Raw genomic sequence first — 27,270 nt, forward strand, 5'->3', positions numbered from 1 at the left:
AATGAATTAAATAATAAACAAAAATGCAAGACTAGAATCACAAATAATGCAATCCCAAAATGATTTAGATGGTGATATGTTTTTCATTATTTTGACTCTACTTCACATTGGATGTCAGATGGACCAGTGACTATGAGTGCTGACTGATCTTAATCCGACGCATTCAAAAGCCACTGATCTGTTTGCGGGCGAGCACAGAGAGCAGTCCTACTGATCATCAGCTTATCTCCAACTACACAAGACATCTGGCGATTATCGCACCGTTTCCTATTTTCTTACTTACCATTTTCCTTTCCCCAGTGTTTCTCCTCTGCTCTTTATCTTTTTTGCAGACTGTGCCCAGTAGTAGAGGTTAAACAGTCCTTTGTGTTGTGTGACCGACCAGTGCGCATGGGAAGGACGTGGGGTGACTGGAGGTTCATCAGAGTCGTGTCCAGTCGGCTAGAATAACAAATAACTTGACTAGCTAACAGTGGTCTGTAATAGGAAGCAGGCTAAATATTATTCCCGCCGGTTTAACAGTGATAACCTGCAGCGATACACACTGCATGCACAATGTTGACATATTGTCACCTTACAAAGATGTGTCTAATGGCAACATTAGCATGACCAATATTCACTCTCCTTGTAGCTCTGTTTTGGTCTCCACCGACTACTTATTACAGCAAAGAAGATAAAATAGTCCACAGTCCAAACTTGGGTCATCACATTACTCGAGGGTTTTGTAATCTTGAGATCATCCTTTCTCTAATTATGGCCTGTTTTCTGGCTCGCCTCTTGTATTGAGCCCAGATTGAATTTACATTCTCTATAAACTGTTCTACAGGGAGAGCTTAGAGGCCATCATTTTCAGGTGGCATGTCTGGTTTTATATCCTGCTGGCTAGGTGTTCAGGTAATATAGGAGTAGAATCTTTCAATTTTGTCTCCATGATTTTTTTCTCCTTCCATCTTCCTTCCTTCAGGATGTTTTCTTTGTCCGTTTCTTATATTGGTCTGGACCACAGAAAAGTCCCAGGCCCCCCAACCTGTTTTTAGTTCTGTCTACTTTTCCCCCCTCCGTTAAATGATCAGCACTTCAAAGCTTTCCGTTGCAGCAGCATCAGGGAGCTCCCAGGCCACAGGGATCTGCTGAGCCCAGCCTTACATTAGAGCTTATTCAATCCCAGCCACAGGTGTGCTTGCCCCGCCGCCTCCCAGAGGACGGCAGGCGCTTCAAACGCACCAAAACACAACCTTCAAAAGGCTGCGTGTCATCAGCATTAATTCCTGGACACTAAGGAATCAGCACAGCACTCTGTCATCTGAGAGAGAGAGAGAGAAAGAGAGAAAGAGAAAACAAACACCCACTGTCATTCATACCATCTCATTATAGCCCTGAGTCATCGAGAAAACCCCGGCGCTGAGCTCACCTACACTGACATTCTCTGTTGTTTGCGAGTTGTGATTAGGTTAAAGTTACCTCATCACCTTTTGTGTCATGTCATTTGTTTTCATATATCTGTGTCTGTCTGTGAGTGTACTGTGGATGTGTTTTAAGACAGACTTTGAGCCCGACAGTTAGACCTATAATTATAACTTTGACTGCCTCGACCCTTACCCTCTAAGCAATACGTACGAGTTAGTGAAATATTTAGAGAGCCCGTCATACCCTGTGCTTTTGATGACCTGTTTGCAGTTGATCACATTGGGTATTGATGTCGGTGTAGCCATCATTTTTAATACAACGTTCCATGATCGTATGTCGAAGTCTCATGTAGATCTGAAAGCACATTGAAAGTAAATTTGGCAAATGATTTGAGAAACAAATTGTCTTCCTGCAACAATGTGTTCTATCTGAGTTCTAATTCTTTCGGTCACTACCCAAAGCTCATGAACATAGGTGACGGTCGGAATGTAGATTGACTGGTGAATGGAGAGCTTTGCCTTCTGGCTTAGCTCCCTCTTCAACACAAGGGTCTGGTACAATGCCCGCATCACTGCTGATGATGAGCTAAATCGCCTCTCCGCATCCAATTCCATTTCCAATCTTCTTCTTTTTTGATCCGGACGAATTTTAAAGCAGTGACAGTGATATCCGGTAGCTAACTTCTCTTTACTTCACGCTGCTAATGGTTCATTGCTGTAATTATTGTCAGGACTGTGGGGATGATTGTTCCGTTGCTTCGTAATTCGACTGTCACATGGTCATACATTTTGGGCGTCTAGACTACAGAGTTATTGTACGTTGTCTGAAAAGGCAAATAACTTACGTTGCAATGAACACTACCGACTGGGACCAGGATCAGTTGGTGCTATGATAAAGTGACTGCACATGTAATTCACTAACTCCAATGGGTTTATTTAAAGTTACTTTTTCAATAAACAAGTCTACAGTCAGGCTAGCAGCTTTGCGTTTACCAAAGATGTTGAGGTTCATCCTCTGCGGACCATGAACGTATGTTTGAATTTCATGGCGCTTCATCCAAAAGTTGTAGCGATATTTCTGTCGGGACCAAAATGGTGGACCGACCGACCTGAACAGCATTACCATTCCTAGAGCCCAGCCAATAGTTTGGCTAAGAATTATGATACCTGATGTGACGTTGTTTTCTGCCAACATGTCTTCAACCCTGTCATTACAGTATGAGAATAGAGGTGTGCGTGCGTGTTTTGGCATCTATCATGATAGTGTTAGTCTAAACCTTTATTTTGGCATCAGATGTATAAAGCGAGTAGCTGAGGTGCTTCTTTTGTGGAAGTCTGAAATGTTCTATTAATAAATCCAAATGACTTAAGCTTATATCATTCTTTTTTTATTATTCTTTTTTCTTTGCTATTTGGCCTAAAATATCAATACATTTAAAAAAGATACATTTCTTTTCTTTCCACTTCAAGAAGCCTTTATCTTATCAGACCAGCGGTTCACGTCAGTGTGACAGAACAACCTCTTATACAACAAGCACCTGTTTGTTTGGAAGCGGCAGTTAAATTAAAGCTGAACGGGATCCAAGATTAATTAATTTGGAGCAGTCGCTTTGATGCCGAGCCAGTTTCTGTTGAACTATAATGACTTTAAATGACTTGTGTCGTTAAAGCTATGACATTTCTAAGCCAGGGCGACAGTGTTAAAGGCCTGTAAACTCTAAAATAGAGAGAGAAAATGAGAGCAAAAGTGGTGGATTTAGCTTTCATACTTGCAAAAATAGTCCTTTTCAACTCAAGGAAGTCTTTAACTCCAAAACAATGTTCCAGAGGAATGGTAAAAGACTGACGGATTTTAAGACGGGCTGCATCACACACTATTTAGTTATTTTTGTCCTTTATCTGTCCGAAAGCCGCATTCCCACTAGACTTAAATCTGTAACTGTCATTCAAGCCTGTTGGCTACACAAAGTTGTTTTGTTTTTTGCTCACTTTTTCCTACTGTGAGTCCACTCCAAACCAGAACCCTTCACCTGATTCTCTGTAGAGGGAATATTTGGGAAAGATCCCCTCATCCCACAACTTTCCGATGTCGGATTAGGCGGTGCGTGTCCGGACATTTCTGAAACCGACAATCCAACATTCAAAGCAACTTAACGGCATGATTGGCCACCTGTGGATAAGAGAAAAAGGAGCCACGGCTTCACTCCTCATCTATATCGACACAGGATGCGTTCAGTCACAGTTTTGAGTGTCGGTCTCCCAACGGAACAAAATGACCTCACCTGGAGCTTTCATATTCCATATATAGAGGGTTATCGCTCTCATACGACAGAGAGAATGTTGATTTCTGTAAATGTCAGGATGTATCTGTTACCGGTAATATTCTGTATACTGTGCAGTGCCGTGTTTCCTTAGGAGAAAAGGTCTGCTTCTTAAAGAGCATCTAAACTGTGTGAGAATGGAACTGGCTGCTGGGTGGCAGCTTCAGAGGGAGACGTAGAACCGGCACGGGGCTGAACCCCAGCGATAAATCACACCATCATTCAGACCTTTTCATTACAAGCCCGAGTCATACAGAAACTGTGCCGGTGAGCTCACCGGTGTCGATGCATCTGTTGGGCGTTTGTGTGCCACTATTTTGGCTCTATGAAAACATTTATACCTACCTTTGTAGCCAATCATCCAAGGGAAGCGTGGTGTTTTCTAAAGATGTGAAGAGTCATATTGTCGGACCAACAATACCTGACTAATTCCCCACTTAATTTACCTCAAAATGCCATGTGTTCCTATCTAGTCAGTCTCTGGGTGGCTAACGGGAGACACGCTGTGACACGTCAAGCGTTTTTGAAGTTTGCTGTGGAAGAGAACCTCTCCTTAACCGACATCTGACAGTGATTGAGATAGATCGGAGGGAGAGAGAGAGAGAGAGAGAGAGCGCCACGGGCTGTCAGGGGGGGGGGGGGTGTGTGTGTCTGGGAAATGGAGTTGTTTTAACATCAAAGATAACCCTACTCAGGACTCTGCGAAGACCTCGCATTAGGCCTGGGAGACACCGCACATTATCATCGGCTCTTCCTGTTTGGCAGAAGCCATATCCTTGAAGCTCGTGTTAAAACACCGATATGCGCTGCAAACAAATTAGGAGTCACCTCCCACAGGACACAAACCCGCACGTGGACTTGGACCAGTGAGTTCAAAAATGGAGAAAAGGACCAAAATCATTGATGCTCCCGTGGTAAACTCTAGTCCACTGACTTACCCCCTTGGGAGCAACGGAACTAACTGAAAAAAATAATAAATTTACTTATTCTAACATTAAGTCGTTAAGGCTAACATGTTAAACGGTAGCCTATTAATGCCCCCAGCTGACACAGAGCAACATCAGCTTCAATTGACTGTTCGCCTCCTGAGAAACATATCGAATGCTCCTTGGAAACAAGGCAGATGAGTGTATTTGTCGGTTAGAAAACCAGAAGAATGATACAAAGTATATTAAAAGGTTCCGTAGAGCTAAAGGGGACTCTAGACTTTGCTGGCACAGTATTTCAACGGTGGTACAGAACCTTTGTTGTGCGTTGATTTTGGCGGCCCCTGTGGTCAAAACCGGTATTGTTTCAGTGGACAGTGTTTTGTTCTCAAATAGTACTGTAGAGGATTTCAGTGAGTTATGCTAGTCTATTTGACTGATTCAACTATCAGTCAAAATAATGCAATGCAGCAGTAGAAACACAACACTAAGCAGCAGACAGAGGATCGAAAAAAAGAACTAGCTACATAACCTAACCAAGCCTGGCAAGAAGAACAAACCTTAAACACACAGAAGATGAGGAAAACCCCTACGATGAGTGGGTGGGCCAAGCTATTGTTCATGACTGTATTGTATCTATGTGTCTGACAAATATGGTTTTTAAATACAGATCCAGAAATAACATTCAAAACAAAGTGTATTATTGACTGTAAGGTGCAGCAATATACTCGCTATATAGCTTTTAATCTAAAACAGCCTGTTGGGACTTCAGCAAGCCAAGGGGCACTGCCGAGGTGCTATTGAGCAAGGCATTGAACTCCTAACTGCTTGGAGCGCCGACTGGCAGCCCCATCGCCATCCACCACTACTGGATGTCGGCATGTAATGGAAAATAAAGTACTCTCTCTATTAAGCTGACTCTTTTATCCAAAATGACTTACAAGAATTGTATTCCCCTCTGTGGAGACAACCCGAAAATGAAAGCATCATGGAAGTACATCAACTTTGTCAAACAAGCTTTCTGATAAAAGCTGTTAACATTTCATCAGGAGAGACTTAATTAGATTTGAACAGTAATGTATTGCACTTGCATCAGAAGTGAATCGTGCAAAGTCTTTGACAGTTGGACTTGATCCTGAAGTAGGATAATAGAGGGATCGTGATGCTGAGGTCAGATAAGGCAGAATCTCCCCGGAGTCCAGATACTGGTGGTGGTGGTGATGAAGGGAGTTGCTGCAATCTGATGATGAGTGAAGAGCATGACTGTGATGCTGACTGGAGGTCACGGGGGTGGAGGAGGGTCAGATCTGATTATGTTGAAATGACAACTGACAGCAGCAGAGAGGAGAAGACTTTTAAAGTTTGACAGCAACGATGTGATTGGCTTCAAGAAAGCGTTCAGAATCTGGTTTGTTAATTTAAAGTGAACGCCCATAATCAGCTGATGGAGTAGTGACAGGGAGAGCGACTGAGAGATTATCAATGCAAAGGAGTGTACAGAAAGTCTTCCTGACTGAACTTATGCTAACGCGTCATGTCTGAGGATTTTACAACTCTAAATGCTTCAGAAACAGAAGGTCTTCAAAATCTGAGTTGATATTTGACCTGCCAAATAACAGTAGTCAAACTTTGTTCCTTTGTTATGCATTTAATACTCGATGTATCTCTTTACTGGGCTTGTATAAAGGCAATAAAGTAATCCATGAACATGAGATATGACTTTACAGTTCTGCACTGTGGAGGTGGGATGTTGGCTCTGTGCCGGGTACCGTGTTGTCTTCTTGTTTCTTAACACTACAGGCTGTTTGTACTCGCTCCGGGGTTTGGGAGAATAATGTAAGGAAGAGCGCGTTGAGCATGATGGTCTCTGTGCATGCTCATAGCTCGAGTGCCATCTGTGGAGGGTCTACACTACAGTGCCAAGTGCAAGCATGAGCAAAGCTTAAACAGTCCTGTGCATAGACGTGTCCTGTTATGCTATGCTAATGCCAAGTTCAACAGTCATGTAGAGAGGGATGTTACTTACAGTGCCATTGGTTTTGGATGGATACATCAGTCTGCGAATGCAGTCTTTGCTGTGCTGTGTTCCGATGGTGCAGATTGAAGAAAACGGGTCGCTCCAGTCTTCCTTTGTTCTCCCTGCAGAGTGTAGTTATGTCTGCGCTAACTTGCTTGTTGCTCCTGTTGTTTACAGTCAGTGTGCAGACTGTGTCGTAGCTGCTACTAAACTTGTTTGCTCACTGTTAGCAAACCTTAGACAACCAAGGCCGTATTCAGGCAGGCTGCGTTGCTGCAGGAAAGGATTCCGGTGCGTAGTGTAGTCTGCCGATTGCTGGGCGCCGGTTATGCATCACCCAGTGACATCATGGGTCCTACCAGTGCCGGCTGGTCAATAGAGGGCGCTAGGGTGCCGCCCCACCTTGAGCCACAACAATTAATATAAAATAAATAACAATAATAATAAACTATACAAATTGTCAATATTTGTGTTTTAGAAATATGCAATCACCCAGTAATATGTGTAAAATATGATATCTGTGGTAAATATATGCTTTTCCTGCACATCCTCTCCGCCTGTCTGCACGTCTCAGCTGGCTGGTCTATGAAGCAGTTTATCCAATTGCTGATTAAATGTGTGACATACAATTTAGCCAATCAGCATCCTCAAATTGATTCAGCTGGGGGCAGAATCGATTCTGCCCCCAGCTGCGCGTTCCCGTCCGGACTAGTCTCTATAGGCGAGCGCGAGCACTGCTCCTCCAAGAGCCGTTTGAGAGGAGAACTTTGAGGACAACCTTCAGGCCAAAGAGCTGATATAAGATCAGCCTGACCTCACAATCAGACAGCAGACTAGCGGGAAAGGGAAGCAGTACATCCTGGGGTACTTCTGGCCCGATACGGGGCTACTTACTGACTCAGCTCTCTATTAAAAGATTGTCGAGCTGGTGTTCTTGCGAGGGAACTCGCCTGGCTCTGCTAACTGCCGTTACTCCCGACGTCTACCCTGCTTCCTCCGGTCTGAGTGCACTCGGTCGAGGGGCCACCCTGACCCCGGGCGCTCCTACCAGTCGCGTCGGTTATGGCAGCTTCCCTCTTCTGGATCCGTGCTCTTGGTAAATGCCAGGTTAGGTTTTAACGGCTAGGATTACTTCTAAAACCGTAAGGGATTGTTAAGTGGATTCGGTCTCTAGGATAACCTTACAGAACTCAGTTGTTAGACATACAATGGATTTAACTTTTTACTGCCACGAGGAACTTTTACTACTTGAGCAAATAAATGCACTTGAGAAATTTACTTTAAATGCAGATTAGATATTTATTGCAGGTTATATTTAGTTAGTTAGCAAGGGTTAAGCTACAGCTCACATAAAATGTTACTACACTTGATTCGTTACTTTAATTTTCTTCTTAGATTATACTCATTAGTTTTAGATGCCGAGACGGCTCGGTTGGAGCTTGATTTTCAATGGTGCGATTAAAAGGTTATTTTGGCGTTGTTAGGAGCGAAGGTCCGGCCAGACCCTCGGTCCTCCAGCTCCTGCACCGGAGTCCGTTCAACAGTCCTCAAAGCTCAGTACAAAGTCTTTCTAGGACTGCCGCGTTCCTCCGTTGTTCAGTTGTTAAACTCGAGCAGTGGGGAGAGGAAAATCTCCATCTTTCAATCTTTGTCCACGAACAGCGGTCTTCTTTCCGTGAACAGAGACGAAGTCCTCGAATACTTCAGTTGCGATCGTCCGTATCTTGTCAGAGCGTCTGGACGGCTCGTGTAGAAATCCCAGCCTGCATATCGCAAGCATCTCCTTTTATCCTTGATTTGGGCTGTCTGTTCCCCCCCCCCCCCCTCCTATTGTGAACACATGATCTTTATCCCACCCATATGTGTGTGTGCTTATGTATGGAAAGTACCGGAGTTCTCCTCTTGCTTCTATGAGTCATCTCTTGCAACAGACTTTGCTGCCGCGTGTCTGTTTTTCCGACCTACGCCCAAAACATCTGTTCCTGACTCACTTGTTTCTGGAAGGTTCCATATTTCCCCAAAACCTCTTTCATACACACACTTTTCATGTCTCAACTCTATTGCACAGATCATTATTATAATCCGTTTTTATATTTGTTAAATCACTCTATGCATTAAACATTTGTTATATAATGATCATAAACCTTATCTTTCGATTACACTTTAACTATTGATTTCTGAGTATATGCTTCGTGCTTTTATATCCTGACTTTCCCCTGAACGTGTATGCATGTTTTCGAGGTAGCTCTCGTGATCTCAACTCTTCTCGACAACGCACATTCCACATAAACATATATTTACAAATCCGAACAAGGTCTGGAATCTACAGGTAGCCTGCAGACCACATCTAACAGGACGTAACTGTTTCTTTGTCTTCCTGTGTATTCTTCGAAGGCAGCTGCAAACTGTCCGATTTGACCGCAGTTTGTTTTTAACATCCCCTGCTGCTGCCGCCTGCTGTCATCCCCTTTCCAGGCGAGGTGCAGTTCATCTCCAATGAGCCTGTTGAATCCACGAGCGAGAATTCTTGGAAACTGAGTTCAATGGCTCAGCCACCAATTTGAGTGCTAAGTGCCAACAACGATAATGACTCCAACCTCTTTTTCTGCTCTAGCCACAAACAATGAGATGAAGTTATCAGGGGCTGACTGGGTTCTGGCCAACCTCGACGTGGTGGGTTACTACAGAGTCAACTATGACACGGACAACTGGAACAGACTCGTAGATAATCTGAGAACCGATCATCAGGTATGTTTTAGGTTAACTTAGAGAAATGTGTGATCTCTGCTTTCCTGTGACAGGATAATGCTCTTGTTTTTCAAGCTTATTCCAGTGATCAACAGAGCTCAGTTGGTGGATGATGCCTTCAACCTAGCCAGGTAAGTCCTGTTATTATATGAGAATACATAGATGGTGTCAGTAATTGAGAGAATGATCATGTGCAGTACTGAGATGTAGAAAAAAGAAATCTAAATGATGTGTTACCTTCAGTAAAGCAGAAAGACTTATAGACTATTAAAGATGGTCCAAGCAAAAACACCATTTAACACTAGGTCGATGTTGGATATCCCATTCATTTTTACAATTGTGTAACCCCAAAAGAGCAAAGATCATCTCTACAGTCCTGGCCCTTGAGACCACCCAGTACCTGAACGAGGAGAGAGATTACATCAGCCCTGAGCAACCTGGACTTCTTCTACCTGATGTTTGACCGCAGTGAGGTTTATGGTCCCATGCAGGTATGCTTCCTTCAGCCCAACATATCAGCATAAAGAGCAAAAGAGCAAAAACACAAATGAATTACTTCTATGATTCCAATCTTCATTGAATGATGAAATGTCCTGAGCTCTGTCTTGCCTTCTTTTGTAGGATTATCTGAGGAAGCAGGTCACCCCTCTGTTTGAATACTACAAGAACATGACTCTCAACTGGAGCAAAGTCCCTGACGGACACATGGACCAGTGAGTATTGGAAAACACAGGCATTTACTGTCCCGGAGATCATACTTCTTAAGAGAGGCAATAACTAAATATGACATTTGCAAACTAGCAAGTTAAACATTAAAGAACAGCGTTAGAGGTTGCAGCAACATTGAAGATCTCCAGCTCTTGAGCAACCATATCTGTAGTTCACTGCAGATTTACAGTTATGCAGTTATACAGTTACTCATGCTACTTTGGTAAACCATGTTCGTATAACTTTATTAACATTAGTCCCTTGTCAAATCTATCTGGCTTTAAACTATCCTATTCTAAACTTGCAAGCATTCACCGGCTAGTGTTGTGTTTGCTTTTAGTAGTTAATGTTAACAACAACTGTCTATCTATCAGGAGCGAGGAGTGGTAGATGGGTCAAAAAAACACAGGATGTTCATCCAAGAGACTGATGCTCATGTCCCATGCCAAAGTTAAAGTAAACGTTGACATTTTGTCATCAGTCACTAGTCACGTGACTTGCTAGTCCCTTGACTATTTTCACGATTAGACGGAGTCTTCAGTCACTTGGTAGCAGTGGGGGGGGCTGTGTATTTTATACCTGGGCCTTCACTGCTGTCGTACTACAGTTGAACCTCCTCCTAATAACCTCATTATGACACCACAGCTACGGTTATCATTTGTTTCGTGTAAAAATGAAGCTCAACACCTATAAATACTAACTGCAGAGTGCAGATACATGAACATGCGCATGATGGGATTCTGCGTCATTAACGGACAATGCATATCGTAAAATCAATCAGCAAAACTGCAGCAAAACACGCATTTCACCGCACACTAAAGAGCACGGGCCATTCAAATATTATTCACATCAGAGGGAACAATATACACCATAGACACATGAACACAGGAGTAACGCTGCTCTCACTCCCTCCAGGAAATACACCAAACCGTAGTTCTTGTTACTAACGGATTTATATTTATATTAAAGCTACTGCAGATGTAAAAACAAAAGCAGTTCACTTACCAGAGCTGCTGTTTACTATTTAAAGACAAAGTCCATCCTCCTTTCTTTGTTAACAAAGAGTTTAATCTCACGGTTGTTCAGATCATCCGTGTGTTTTAGTTCCAGTAAGAAGTCCTTCTCCATTCATGGACGCCAGTGAAGACAGTGGAGCCTCCACAGTTGTATTTCTTGAATACGTTTTAATGCGTTTGAGGCTGAAAATGTCCGCTCGACAGATGCTGCATTCACACCAAACACGTCGCGAATTCATCGCGCCGCATATTCGCGTCCATCGCGACGCCGGTCAAAACGCCGGGGACCATTTGTGTTCATGTGTGAATCGCGCGAATCGCGCAAATCACGCAAATCGCGCTGGACGCGCCGGAGAGGGGGCGTCATGTCTGGTTCATAATATTGTCCAGAGGAGCTCCATGGATTTTATCGAGATGTATTCACTGTGTCTAGCAAGCCACACAAGTCCCTGTTTACTACAGCTGTACACACACACATGTACACATAGTTTGGTCTCTATTGATATGAGGTATTGTAGAGCTCTGGGTGAACACAGACGGCTACAGTGTTTATTTCCTGATTCAACAATGGCAGGAAGTCACTGATAACAGGGGGAGCAACTCAACACTGATAGGCTATCGCGCCACAGCGTCACGCGACTATTTCGCAGAAGTTCAAATATTTCAACTCGCGCGTCGGGGCGATTTGGCGTTTGACGCGGATTCGCGTCCATCACGCCGCGGATTCGCGTCCATCACGTCGCAAATTCGCGTCCATCGCGACGCGCTATCGCAGATTCGCACCGCGACAGTCTCATCGCGTCTGTGCATAGACTTTGTATGTAATCTAGACGCGCGAATCATTCGCAACACGTTTGGTGTGAACGCAGCAAGAGGCAGCAGATATTGGGATTGTCACCGCCCAACATATCAGATTTTTTAACCTAGAGACAACATAGGGGCTGAATCTGATTGGATAAAAGCTCTACTTAAAACAAGCTGTGCTGGAAGCAGAACAACAGAGGAAGACAGGAGCTGTGCAATGAGAAAATAAGATAATGTAAAAAATTATTAGAACACATGTAGTGTATTTATGAAAAATGACGGCCCACCACTGTCTGGTAGTGACGTTAGTCTTTAGTCACTTAGTAGTGACGTGATTCTTTAGTCACTTAGTAGTGACGTTAGTCTTTAGTCACTTAGTAGTGACGTGAGTCTTTAGTCACTTAGTAGTGACGTTAGTCTTTTGTCACTTAGTAGTGACGTTAGTCTTTAGTCACTTAGTAGTGACGTGAGTCTTTAGTCACTTAGTAGTGACGTGAGTCTTTAGTCACATAGTAGTGACGTGAGTCTTTAGTCACTTAGTAGTGACGTGAGTCTTTAGTCACTTGGTAGTGACGTTAGTCTTTAGTCACTTAGTAGTGACGTGAGTCTTTAGTCACTTGGTAGTGACGTTAGTCTTTAGTCACTTAGTAGTGACGTGAGTCTTTAGTCACTTGGTAGTGACGTGAGTCTTTAGTCACTTAGTAGTGACGTGAGTCTTCAGTCACTTGGTAGTGACGTGAGTCTTTAGTCACTTGGTAGTGACGTGAGTCTTTAGTCACTTGGTAGTGACGTGAGTCTTTAGTCACTTGGTAGTGACGTGAGTCTTTAGTCACTTGGTAGTGACGTTAGTCTTTAGTCACTTGGTAGTGACGTGAGTCTTTAGTCACTTGGTAGTGACGTGAGTCTTCAGTCACTTGGTAGTGACGTGAGTCTTTAGTCACTTAGTAGTGACGTGAGTCTTCAGTCACTTGGTAGTGACGTGAGTCTTCAGTCACTTAGTAGTGACGTGAGTCTTCAGTCACTTGGTAGTGACGTGAGTCTTCAGTCACTTAGTAGTGACGTGAGTCTTTAGTCACTTAGTAGTGACGTGAGTCTTCAGTCACTTAGTAGTGACGTTAGTCTTTAGTCACTTAGTAGTGACGTGAGTCTTCAGTCACTTAGTAGTGACGTGAGTCTTCAGTCACTTAGTAGTGACGTTAGTCTTTAGTCACTGAGTAGTGACGTGAGTCTTCAGTCACTTAGTAGTGACGTTAGTCTTTAGTCACTGAGTAGTGACGTGAGTCTTCAGTCACTTGGTAGTGACGTTAGTCTTTAGTCACTGAGTAGTGACGTGAGTCTTCAGTCACTTAGTAGTGACGTTAGTCTTTAGTCACTTAGTAGTGACGTTAGTCCTTAGTCACTTAGTAGTGACGTGAGTCTTCAGTCACTTAGTAGTGACGTGAGTCTTTAGTCACTTAGTAGTGACGTTAGTCTTCAGTCACTTAGTAGTGACGTTAGTCTTTAGTCACTGAGTAGTGACGTGAGTCTTCAGTCACTTAGTAGTGACGTTAGTCTTTAGTCACTTAGTAGTGACGTGAGTCTTCAGTCACTTAGTAGTGACGTTAATCTTTAGTCACTTAGTAGTGACGTGAGTCTTGTTGTGAAAAAATGTGTTGTAGCTGTTTTTCACACTTAGAGCAGGTTTAAGAATGAAACAGAAGCTCTCAGAGGCGTATAGTTAAATCAAAGCAATAGATTTATTTATCAACAGAGGAGTTATTCAGCCCAGCTATCAAAAACAAGCTTGGGTGCTAATGGATGAACTTCGCAGAGATTCACCATGAGACACGCTTGAACACATCAGCGTGAAACTTAATATAGGGGTTCCGCCCCTTGATACACATTGGCCAAAGTCAAAGATGCAGGCGTGGCACGTTTGTACGTTATGGCGCCTGGATGGAGGCCGTGAATGTCCATTCACCTTGGCCCCTCCCAATAGGCGTTGGTTTCCATCAGTGTGAGGGAGGTGTTCCATGCTAGCAGACCTAGAGAAAGTGTGTGTGTGAAGAAGCCGGGCTCAGCTGGGCGTAGTCCCTCGCTTGAATCTGAGTGTCTTATCTATTTAAAGATGGCTGCCTGTTCCTTGTGACGCAGTTAAATAAGTAACCTTTCACCTGCTTCTCTCTGGCCTTAGTGTATGCTGTGAGCACTGTATAAGTGGTTAATAGAGCTGCATAAGCTAATGGTTATTAAAACTTACAAATATGCTAGTGATTAATTAAACTGTATATAAGCTAGTTGCTACTTAAAGCTGCATATAAGCTAGCTGCTGATTAAGCTGTATATAAGCTAATTGCTGATTAAAGCTGTATATAAGCTAATTTTCTCAACAAATCCCTCTCTTGACGTCTGAAGGACGTCACTTTCTTTACCTTCCTGCCCTGTTCTCACGCTGGTGTCTTCCTCTGCCTCTCCTGACCCTACCAGGCTGGTCTGCTCTTCCCCTACTGGGTAAGCTCCATAAGGAGGGGGTGGTGATGGTTCCTTGGAGAGGGCAGTGGTGATAGGACGGCCAACCAAAGAACGAATACAGGGTATTATACAACATCCACATGAGACCAGTATTGCAATGAACACACCCACTGACACTGCTATTGACAAGATCAGGTGCTTCCATTTTCCAAACATGTTTTCCATCCAATCTCCAAATGGATTATTCACACCTGATGCTTCCTGCATTTCTTTTTGACAGTGCCTTCAGACTATTCAGTGCTTTTGTGACTGAACCGTCCGGCGCAGTGTTGTTGGGGACGATAGTGCAACACAGGTCTCCAAACATTGAGCAAAAGCTCCAAAGCCTTTTTGTTTTGCATAGAAATCAAAGAAGTTGGGGCCAGCTGCTCAGCCAGACCCTCTATTGCATCCCTAGTATGATTAGCCAAACGAAGAACATTGTAATGCACATAATTGATACGATCAACATTTTTATTCACAGTTATCCATGGAATAATACTTGCGACACTCTCAAAACCTGCTGCAATTTGGTCTACCAATTTGTATTCATTAGGCACTCCTCTGGGCACTCCGATAGCATCTATGTAGGTTGGACCTCTGTCCAGGCTGAACTCAGCTCCAGCTGCTCTTTTAGCTAAGATATGTCTGCGTCTGCGTTGGGTCAGGCTTTGTACTTTGTTTTGCTCCTGTACTATTTTGTCTCCCACTAAGGTAAGTGGCATTGCCAGCCTCACCATAGCACAGACTCCTATTGTAGATGGTGGTATGTTAGTGAATAAGCGCAGACCCCCACAGTAGTAGAATAGCCCTCCCCTAGCCCAAGAACCTATCTCTGAGCCTGGTCGTGTCATGTTGCACCAGTCTTCTGGCACACTACCTAGGTGGATTTGAGCTCTATCGTTGGTGAAATGGTAACAGACATATCTGGATCCTAGTCCTTTGTAAGCTTTGAAATAACCTACTGCAGTTTGGTTGTCAATCGGTGGGAATATGGATGCCAGAGTAGTGCAATGTGGTGGAGTAGCCATTTTAGTCATATTTGTCATGCATGCGTATCCTGTTGGGTCAGATTCAGGATATAGTGGTGCTGGTTCGGTGAACCTAGCTGGTCTAGCTGCAGCACAAGCTATACAGCCACCCATTTTTTTTTTTTTTTTTATAGCATTATCAATAATTCAATTTAACCAAACATTGTCGTTTCCATGTCCTGTAGCTAATTGGATCACCTGTTGGTGGTTGCTGAAAAGTCAAATTACAAATTACAAAACAAATTATGCATTTTGCGTCAGATTACCTCGGACCTCTGCTAGAGGTCTGGACGGCTCAGATGCTGGGGCACAGTGTGACAGGTGGTGCCAAGGTGCTCCTGCTTTACCTATGACTTGGACCGAGTGTGAAGTAACCTCCTTCACTTCGTACGGCCCTGTCCACCTGGGGTCAGTCCACTTTTCTTATGAACTTTGACCCTGACCCAGTCACCCTCTCGGATGAGATTTTTACCTTTTCCTGGTCAGCTGCACTGGTTCGCTGGACCTGTTTGGAGAGAGCCTCCGTGAGAATGATTAATGCAGTCACATATGCCTTCATTTCAACTTGCTGCACATCTAAGTATATGTACATCTATGTATCTATGTATATCTATGTATATGACTACCGTCTCTTGGAGGACCAGGCATTTGCCTCCCTGTCATTAACTCATGTGGTGAAAGATGCGTCTTATTTCCTTGTGCGCTCCTCGTTGCCATTAGAGCTAATGGTAAAATTTCAACCCATGTCAGCTTTGATGCTACACATGTTTTCGCTATTTTTGATTTTAGCGTCTGATTTGCCCTCTCTACCAGTCCTTGTGACTGTGAATGATACACTGATCCATAACTACTTCCTGCAAATGCTTATTACTGAAATGTGAACCATTATCGGAGTATCAGCTCTGTCTGCAGCCACTTCATTACTGTCTGTGCGTCTTCTTTTTTTAGTTGGGATTGCCTCCACCCACTTTGAGAATCTGTCAACCATTACCAAGATGAGTAAAGTCCATGCTGATGTCTTGGAAGCAGGCTGATGGTACAGGATAAGAGCCCATAGGTGTTTTGTACGGTTTCTTCACATTGTGATCTCCACAGGTGGTGCATTCGTCGCAGAAGAGGCACAGTGCTTGCATTCTTTGCAATGTTCCTTTCTTTCCTTCGTGCGTGCCTCTGATATCAGTGAGACACACAATTCTGCTGGTGCTACCACTCTGCCATCATGGGATCTACAAAGTCCACTTTCTCCTGTTGTTGCTCCTCTTCTTTACCATTCGGACCATTCGTATGGTCCAGCCTTCTTCTGTATGTCAATCAGTGTTTCTTCAGTGATTTCTGGTTCTTGTATGGCTGTTTTCAGAATCATCTGTTTTGGTCTGTATCCTCCTCTTCGCCACATGGGCCCATCAACGTGAGCTGCTCCATGTGCGTAAGCAGAATCTGTGAAGATGTTTACTGATTTTCCTTCTGCTATTATCAAGGCTTGTATGAGCGCTTCGACTTCTGCCAGTTGTGCTGATGCTGGTTGAGGTAGGATACCTGATGCTACTATTGAGTGTTCCATATCTTCGAATTGTCTCACCACAGCATAGGATGCTGTGTTTCCTTCATCTCCTTTGTAGCAACATTCTTCCTGTTTCATAGACAATATGTGCTTTTGTGCATTCTTTTGAATTTTCGATTTTCTTGCAGCTCCGAACGTGAATTTTTGCTTAGGAGGATTCTTTGATGAGTCTCTTTTTTTTTGCTTAGGAGGATTCTTTGATGAGTCTCTTTCTCCCCCTTTTTTCTGATACAAAACTGCATTAACATCCCTCTTTTTTGTTCAGAAACATCTAGGTGTAAAGGGAATGAATAGTCAATTGTTGAAGTGCCGAAGCATGTGACAGAGTCTACGTGAGAATGGTGAACACATCTTCTGTTTCTTGTGTTCAAACTAAAGGGGCTGAGGTGTGTCATGATGGAGGATGCTTTGTCTGTGGGCTGTGGGCTGTGGGTTGTTAAGGGAATATGTGGATCTGGAACTGGATATGACGCAGGTATTGTGGCTAATAGTTGCAGCAGTGTCTCTGTTGTTGCCAGATATGTGAAAGATATTGCTGTTCAGCTTGATTCTGGCTTTTTGGATGCTGATTGCCTGTCTCTCTCTGATAATTTCCTCTTCTTCCACGTGGTGAGCCTTGTTGTTGTTGACCACGCGTGCGGCAGTCACGTGAATAGTGACCAGGTTTTCCACAGTTGTAGCAGTAGAAAGTTCTTCCGTGCTGTTTCTTTTTCTTTTTAGCAGGCTTTGGAGCCACGTCAAGCTTTGCCAGCTGTATTGACACTTTTAGTGCTTCGAGCTCCATATCTGTTCTTTCCACAGCGGCTCTGTATTCATCATAAGTGTGTTCTTCGCTTATTTGTTGCAGCTTCTCTTCAGTGAGAGGACAGTTCAGCAGTTCTCCATCCCAAATGTCTTTATCTTTCCATCTCTTTATCATTCTTTTGTACGCTTGTTGTTCCACCGGCCAATGTTTGATTCTTCCATTCATCCTGCTCTGATCCTGGACATCATTCTCCAAGTTGCACAGACAAGAGGAGTATTTCGCAGCCATGATGTCCCCCTCTGCAATAATCAATAGAAATCTGAAATCAGTATTCCCAAATGTCCACACGATGGAGCCAAAGCTCCTATCCACTGTTCCTGTTGCAGTTCTTTAAGAGGCCACAGAAAAGCCAAATTGCATGTCAAATGTTTTTCTTTTCTTTTTTTTCCTTCCCAGGTTGTGAAGTGCCAGCAGAGGGAGCCAAACCTCCTCTTATGCCTTCAATTGACATGTTTGCTCTCTGAATTCACACTGGCCCTCGTTCACAACCGTGCTTTCTCTGGAATGTGTGTGTGTGAAATGATGATCTATTTTATTATTAACACTTATGGTGAAGAGGACGAAATCAGTAATGTTCTAAACATATTTCGAAGTCTCTGTGTGGATAGATAAGCAGAACACTCTGTTCCTGCGTTAAGATGGCAGTTTTCTGCCCTAATCTGATGGGTTTAAGCAAGCGTTACTTTCAGGGTCACTGTTATCTGTTCCCGTCGTACGAAAGGATGACGGAATGCTCCTTCTGGCGTTTTTGACCTACATACAGTGACCTCACAACTCCGCAATATAAGCTTTACAAGTATAACGCATATTATTTAACAGTGTATGAATATATATTATTTACAAATCTCCCTATATACCCCTGCTAGGTGTGAAATGCTATGTTTTAATTACACATGCAATGGATGTAACTAAATGTTTTATAAGGCCTCTAGTGTGCACCAAGCCCCCACCTTTTTAATTGTCTTCTCTCTGTCCTTGCAGTGGACACAATCTAAGGCCGCACTGTTCTTTCTTATCAGGAAAGCTTTTTCCTCCCTTATTTTCTCAGCGTCTGTTTGACTAAATGAATAGAAGCTCTGTATCAGCTTTAAACCTTGTACATTCCTAATTTTTTAGCGACTGTCTGGCTGGAAGAATAGAAGCTGTGTATCAGCTTTAAAACTTTTTTTTTTCTGGTTGCATGAGTGACTGCTGTGTTTCCGCATTACACTTTGCTAACAGTCCCTGGGGAACCCAATTTTCCAATAAATCAGTAGTTTTTTAACTACGCCAGTAAAACTGACACTTATATTAACCCTCAGCTGTCTCTCAGCATATTCTAGTGATTTATGTGTGTGTGTGAATGCAACACCCGTGTATAATGTGTGTTTTTCCTGCTCTAGACACCAAACTTTGAAACAACGCACGAACATGTTGCCACACATCTCAAAACCTCAGCATATGATGTGATAAGCACACGGACATCTGAAACAACTCGACTGTAGCTTTCAGCTCTCTCTCTCTCATATGTACGCTTCAAACATTCACTTTCATTCAAACAAAATTGCAACACACTGCCATTTTTAAATGCGCACAGATCACAAATACGGTAAAGGAATATCTTTACAAATACAGTCAAACAAATAAACAAAAATTAAAACGTACACCTCAGCGGCTCAGCTGTCAGCTCGCTCATGTATGCTCCAAATAGTTCCACTCATTCAAACAAACTTGAATCAATACTCTGCCGTCACAACACGGTCTCAGAAGGAAGTGAAGAGTTTTACAAACGCTGTTAAATGATGAACAAAAGTGAAAACGTACAGCTCAGCAAATAGTCACACGCATTCATACTAAATAATCAAAGTCACATGCTGCCGTCTCTTTAAGCATAAATCAGTCACAAGCACGGAACTGTAGAGGAGATGTACAGCTCTTTTTACACACTCATCACATTCCATCAGCAAGGTTCTTTTTCTCAACCTCATCAAACAGACTGTCGCGCTACTGATCGTTCGATCACAACGCCAATGACAAACAGCTTTTTAGCAACCAAAAACAGTCAGATTATAAAGGATTCTTTCCCTATTCCTTGACAGTTAATCCACTTTATCAAACTAAACAAACAGACGCCTCTTGGCCACCTGCACAAATGACAACTGCTTCTCAGCAAACAAACACAGTCAAAATGATAAACACCAATTAAAACCACATCTGAAATGCGCACAATTCACAAATACGGTCTAGAATGTAATTAATATCTTTACAAATGCAGTGAAACAATGAACACACATTAGAACATACACGGCTGTCTCTTTAAATATAAATCAGTCAGAAGCGCAGAAAACAGCTCTTTTTCTTTTAGACACACTTTTATCAGCAACGCATTTTAACAGCAATTTGTCTTTTTCCTCAATCTCCGCAAACAGACTGTGTACCGCTGACCACTTGACCACGATACAAATGAAAAACAAATGCTTTTTCAGCAAACAATCAGTCAAATTATAATCAATTCTGTCCCTATCCTACACACATATCAAAGAGCTCTGCTTCTTTAATACATCACAACGGCCGCTGCTTATTGTCAAAAACAATGTTACAGCCGGGATCCGATCCCGGACCTACCGCGTCGAAGACCGTTATTTTAACCACTACACCATCAGGGTAGAATGTCAATAATACAATTTAACTGCTTTTTATCCTAGGTCATCTCTGGACCTGTACACGTTCTGGCCATTTTCATTAATCTCGTCCGTCATTAACAACACACCGATATAATTAAATTCTGTGCTCTCGTCCAGAAACTTCGTCAAGGAAACTCTAAGCAGAGTAACATTATTTTCCACTGGATCGCTACACACGATTTAATGTCCGAGGACTCGATGCTCTTAATACGGGTATTCCACAGTCACTTTTCTCAATACAGTTTATCAATGACATCAATGACATATACATATATCCCCGTCATGTTATGCAATTTCTTCGTAGCCCAAAACATCCCATAAGTACGTTAGAAATTACGCCTTTTGTAACATGAATTTGAGTGTTCAGCGTGAAGCGCGTGTCTGCGAGCAGATGCGTTACACGGCTCACAACACCTCACATCTACGCTATCACAAGTGCGCAATTTCTCGCCTTTATTTGACGTTTTCTGATGGGCTCATTCACACATATGTACAAAAAACCCCAAATGCTGGGCTGAACAACCCTGCTGCTGTGTTTTTAATCTTTACAATACTTTTATGACTACGCAATACTTACAGTTCGGACAGTCGGATCTAATTTAGTTCATGTCTATAATACAATATGCAGAATTCAGTTAAATAGGCGTCTGCTCACCTTGAGATGTGCCGGCACAATCAGACTGTCTCCCGAACTGCAAACTCGCTCCGATGGCACTTATCGGTTCCCAGCCTCAGGGAGAGATGTGCCGTTATCTGGAATCAAAAGGAGAGGTCTGTTAACATTCCAACCCGAAGCTCTGTATCATATAAATCACGTCGGGGTCACCACTTTGTTGTGAAAAAATGTGTTGTAGCTGTTTTTCACACTTAGAGCAGGTTTAAGAATGAAACAGAAGCTCTCAGAGGCGTATAGTTAAATCAAAGCAATAGATTTATTTATCAACAGAGGAGTTATTCAGCCCAGCTATCAAAAACAAGCTTGGGTGCTAATGGATGAACTTCGCAGAGATTCACCATGAGACACGCTTGAACACATCAGCGTGAAACTTAATATAGGGGTTCCGCCCCTTGATACACATTGGCCAAAGTCAAAGATGCAGGCGTGGCACGTTTGTACGTTATGGCGCCTGGATGGAGGCCGTGAATGTCCATTCACCTTGGCCCCTCCCAATAGGCGTTGGTTTCCATCAGTGTGAGGGAGGTGTTCCATGCTAGCAGACCTAGAGAAAGTGTGTGTGTGAAGAAGCCGGGCTCAGCTGGGCGTAGTCCCTCGCTTGAATCTGAGTGTCTTATCTATTTAAAGATGGCTGCCTGTTCCTTGTGACGCAGTTAAATAAGTAACCTTTCACCTGCTTCTCTCTGGCCTTAGTGTATGCTGTGAGCACTGTATAAGTGGTTAATAGAGCTGCATAAGCTAATGGTTATTAAAACTTACAAATATGCTAGTGATTAATTAAACTGTATATAAGCTAGTTGCTACTTAAAGCTGCATATAAGCTAGCTGCTGATTAAGCTGTATATAAGCTAATTGCTGATTAAAGCTGTATATAAGCTAATTTTCTCAACAGTCTTTAGTCACTTAGTAGTGACGTGAGTCTTCAGTCACTTAGTAGTGACGTTAGTCTTTAGTCACTTAGTAGTGACGTGAGTCTTCAGTCACTTAGTAGTGACGTTAATCTTTAGTCACTTAGTAGTGACGTGAGTCTTTAGTCACTTAGTAGTGACGTGAGTCTTCAGTCACTTAGTAGTGATGTTAGTCTTTAGTCACTTAGTAGTGACGTTAGTCTTTAGTCACTGAGTAGTGACGTGAGTCTTTAGTCACTTAGTAGTGACGTTAGTCTTTAGTCACTGAGTAGTGACGTGAGTCTTTAGTCACTTAGTAGTGACGTGAGTCTTTAGTCACTTAGTAGTGATGTTAGTCTTTAGTCACTTAGTAGTGACGTTAGTCTTTAGTCACTGAGTAGTGACGTGAGTCTTCAGTCACTTAGTAGTGATGTTAGTCTTTAGTCACTTAGTAGTGACGTTAGTCTTCAGTCACTTAGTAGTGACGTTAGTCTTCAGTCACTTAGTAGTGATGTTAGTCTTTAGTCACTTAGTAGTGACGTTACTCTTTAGTCACTTAGTAGTGACGTTACTCTTTAGTCACTTAGTAGTGACGTTACTCTTTAGTCACTTAGTAGTGACGTTACTCTTTAGTCACTTAGTAGTGACGTGAGTCTTCAGTCACGGCCTTTTCCTAAACCAAACTAAGTTGTTTTGTTGCCTGGACCTAACTTCCTGTTAAGAGGGAAGTTTATTTATCAAGGACACTATACATGTAACTAACGTATATTGACATGCCATCATGTTGAACATGTACACGAGAGGAGTACCTAGTGCTTTGATCTAGTATTTGATGAGTTTGGAGTGAGAATGTGTTGCAGTTGCTAGTATTCTTGCTACCTGTATTTGATGAATGCGTATTCAACCTGACTCTGTCCCTGTGCATCATCCTTGTTTCTCCGTAATGCAGGTATAACCAGGTGAATGCTATCAGCCTGGCTTGCAGGACAGGCCTTGAGGAGTGCCAAAATCTGGCCAAGACATGGTTCAATCAGTGGATGAACACTAATGAGAACAAGTGAGTGTATCCTCTCCCATTATGTGACATATTGTAGTTTCACTGATTTAATGATTCTTAACTGTATTTTTAGAGCATCTTTCTGTCCATCAACTATGTTGTACTGCCATCTTGTTTCAGGATCCACCCCAACCTGCGCTCCACTGTGTACTGTAATGCCATTGCAGCAGGTGGCGCTAAAGAGTGGGAGTTTGCTTGGTCACAGTTTGGTAATGCCACCATTGCTACTGAAGCTGAAAAACTCCGCTCTGCCCTGGCCTGCACGAAGGAACCCTGGCTGCTCAACAGGTCTGCTCACAGACAGCTTGTTAATACTGTAATACAGTGTACATCAGCGTATAACTGGCAATTACTGACTAGTACACACTTATATACTCTATTCTACTTTTACCCTTTCAGGTATCTGGAGTACACTCTGGATCCAGACATTATCCGAAAGCAGGATGCCACCTCCACTATCGTTTACATTGCTAACAATGTGGCTGGACAGTCTCTGGCGTGGGACTTTGTCAGGGCTCGATGGTCATACATTTTCACGGAGTGAGTACAACTCAGTACTTTTCAGTTGCAAACATCACTTTATTCCCATAAAACTTTATTCCCACGTGTCAATTTTAATGGCGCTAAAGTAGGCTTTATGGTTCTGAGTGAAAGGCAGTTTTGAATGCGGATAGGCTGAAGGATGTGTTAGGTAACATGTCTCTCTGACCTCTGATAGTCACATGCCCATGAAGCACAGCCACATAATAAAATATCAATCGTCACATAATCACTGAACAACAGGTAGGCAGTTTTACATTCAGGTTTATTATCAGCGATAGCTTTTATTGACGAGCATACTCGGTGTAATTCAAGCTCTGCCTCAGATGACCTTTGTTCTTCTGATAAACCACGCACCCCCCCCCCCCCCCCCCAGAGTTTGTAAGTAGCCTTTAGTGTACCCGAGTCGAATACTAAATGTAAAACAGAGCTATGACATTCCTTAAAAGTTTTAAGCCAAAAACACAACAACTCCCACACCAGACAACGCCGTGATAGAAACCTGTCAATCACAGTATCCCCGCCCTAAAGCATCCCCTGCTTTATGGTCTGTTTGACTCTAAATGGACCATAATGTACAAAATGAACATCATGCTGTATTGAAGAAGACTTGAAACTAGATATTGAGACCATAAACTCATGTTTACAATGTTTACTGAGGGAATAAATCAAGAGAGAAGTAGAGTCATTTTCTCATAGACTTCTATACAACCAGAGGAGTCGCCCCCTGCTGGACACTAGAGGGACATTAGAGCACTTTAAGACACTTCAGCATTAACTTCACTTTTTAGAACCGGAGGTTGTCTGAGATGTGTAACAAGTGTTTTGGTTGCATAGGTACATTTTGCAAAGACTACATTTCTGAAGAGTTTGGAAAAGTACATTCAGTATGAAGAAATATGTTTCACCAAAAGCTTTGATTTGCATACAAATTTACTTAATTATCTGTCATGTCTTGACTCACAGGTATGGTGGTGGATCATTCTCCTTCTCCAACCTCATCAACGGAGTCACCAAGCGCTTTTCCACTGACTTTGAGCTTCAGCAGGTTAGATGTTCTCTACCTTTTTGTCCACATTGTTTCTTTGAAATGGGTTATTTCATCTAGAATCAAACACATTTTTATCGATATTTTGAGGGATTTTTCAAGTTGAAGTGTCGAGATTGTGGTCTGCCTGGTACATTTTGTTACGTTATACGAGCATGTAGATTCAGCATATGTGACCAATAATCCTGAGTCTCACTTTAGTGGAATTTCTTTGTTTTATGGGTCGGTCGTTTAGTTCAAGGGCCTACTAGTTCGTTTAAGGTCAGTGAAACCCAAAGTTGTTTTTTACAAAATTCGATTGATAGTTTTAACTCAGCAAACGGAACTAGGCATGGCACTTCTGTCAGCCTTTGAAATTATTACATTAAATTTGCATGATAAAACAAAGCTAGGAATTTTTGTATGTCTAAATGTGTGAGCACAGTTTAAATGTGGCCATAGCAAATAATAAAGATAATTATTTACATCAATGAGATTAATATATCAGTAGATATTGATTAAAACTGCATCAAAATGATGAAAAAGGCGTTAAAGTTACTATCAGAAGTAATTAAACGATATTACAATAGATCCAGGTGAATAGTATTCAATAAATATATTTCGACATAAATTGATGTTAAACAGTTTTGCTGAGCCATGTGACATCACTGTGCTAATGCTGTGCTGAGCCCACTGACATTACCAATTTAAAAAAAAATTGCCTTTTCTGATTGATTGTAAAAATACTCGAAGTTTCAAACTTCAAATCAAGTCAAGTACCAAGTACCTACCATGATGTCCTCACTCACACTGGCCTATGAGACATCTGACACTGTTCCTACGTCTGTGTTTAGGACACTTTCTGACCCGTGTCACAAACCAGCGTGATCCTGTGTTGTTATTTGCTGCTGACTCACCTCAGAGAGCTGCACCATCTCCTCTAACAACTCTCACCTGTGTTTCTGTCTTGTTTGTGACAGCTGAAGCAGTTCAAGGCAGACAACAGTGTGGTGGGTTTTGGCTCCGGGACGCTGGCAGTGGATCAGTCCATTGAGAGAACCATCAGCAACATGAAATGGATCACAGAGAACAAGCAGAATGTTCTGAATTGGTTTGATGATGCCGTGTAGCTCTGTATATACTTGTAAGACATGCAACTTAAAGACTTCAACGAAATGAATTAGACCAGAATGTGCTTGCTGAATCTTTGATGTAGCTGTTTGGTTAAACTGAAAAGAAGAAAATGATTCCTTGAAAGTAGAGCTACGTAGACAGAGCCAAGAGGACGTGGGTCAGGATGCTTTGTTGTTGTTGTTGTTGTTGTTGTTTGACACAGTAAAGAGTTTGTGTTGTTTCTTTGAGCGTACTTTCACAGCCTTCTTTTGTCTGCGTTTTGTTAGACGTTCCTGTTACGTCAGGATCAGGAGACTTTGCATGAAAAACATCATTATATTGTGATCATAACGTGATTATTTTATTCATCTATGTCATTAACGGTAAAAACACAAAACATTATTAAACATAATTAAGATATCACTCTTTGGCCATCGTTCATATTAGCTGAAACAAACACAACACATAAAAATGCATTTATTTTTAATATTGCGTACCTTATGGGCTCTAAATATGTGAGACAAACACAAAACAACACAAAATAATGAATGGTAAGAACTGAACTATTATTGAAGACATTCCTTTCTGTTAAGCTTTATTCTTCCCGGTTATGACGGCCATCATGAGCATCACAAGTCACCCTGAACCAATGCTGGTATTCTGTTTCTGTCTTTGATGTGACGGAACAATCTGGACTTGATGATTAGCTCTTGCTACAGCTGGATATGTTTGAGATCAGATGTCTGACTGTAATAATCAAGCCACTTACATAAGGCATCATCATAAGGCATGCAGCTGAAGTCGATGTAACGTTTAGATGGATGGCAGCAAAGCAAAGGGCTGTCCTCGGGGGCTGACAGCCCTTTGACTCACTGACTGGCTGGTTCCGATCTATCGCACACTAAGAACAGAACATTCTGCTACTCCACAAAACCACCATTTGAAGACGATAGACATGTTGTTTCATGTCTCCCCGTTACCTTCTCTTCACCCAATGAGTGGAAGGAAACCTCATGTTTCAAGTGACAGAGTGTTCATCAGAATGGGCGCCGCCTTGTTGTACTGATGCATCTCGTAGAACGGACGGCGACAGACGTTAGATAAACAGAATATTACATAGAAGTGGAGCAACGTCTGGAGAATGTGTCAATAATTGGTTTTGTATATATTGTCAGTCAGAAGACTCCCACTCTTTCCTTCTCAAGTGCAAACATGTTTTAAATGAATGCAGCTTATTTAAAGGTGTGGTAGGTTCGTTACTGCTCTAGTTTTCTCAATCTGTTTGTTTTTAACATGTTTTTAATCCAGCATTCCTATCTGCTCTGGTTTTCCCCATATGTCAAGTAGTTTTATTGTTTTCTTATTTTATTTAATCATCGTGAAACATAAATCATATTGATTTATTTTGTCACCCTGGCTGTGCTATGAATTCATTTGAAAACCAGAGATCACTACAGCCAGCTCTGGTTCTTAT

At 42.4% G+C, this 27,270-nt stretch overlaps 1 protein-coding gene across 1 annotated transcript; it reads left to right on the forward strand.

The window, feature by feature from the left end:
- Positions 1-9,256: 9,256 nt before the first annotated feature.
- On the forward strand, positions 9,257-25,955 carry LOC306796814 (aminopeptidase N-like; the record flags this gene model as incomplete). Its single annotated transcript, XM_079295881.1, has 9 exons — positions 9,257-9,418; positions 9,494-9,549; positions 9,831-9,909; positions 10,040-10,131; positions 23,009-23,116; positions 23,237-23,404; positions 23,516-23,656; positions 24,623-24,704; positions 25,664-25,955. 9 exons carry the CDS (start codon positions 9,257-9,259, stop codon positions 25,811-25,813), a joined length of 1,038 nt encoding a protein of 345 aa, XP_079152007.1. The 3' UTR covers positions 25,814-25,955.
- Positions 25,956-27,270: the final 1,315 nt, after the last annotated feature.

Source organism: Melanostigma gelatinosum, assembly GCF_949748355.1.
Source record: "Melanostigma gelatinosum genome assembly, chromosome: 1".
NCBI lineage: Eukaryota > Metazoa > Chordata > Actinopteri > Perciformes > Zoarcidae > Melanostigma > Melanostigma gelatinosum.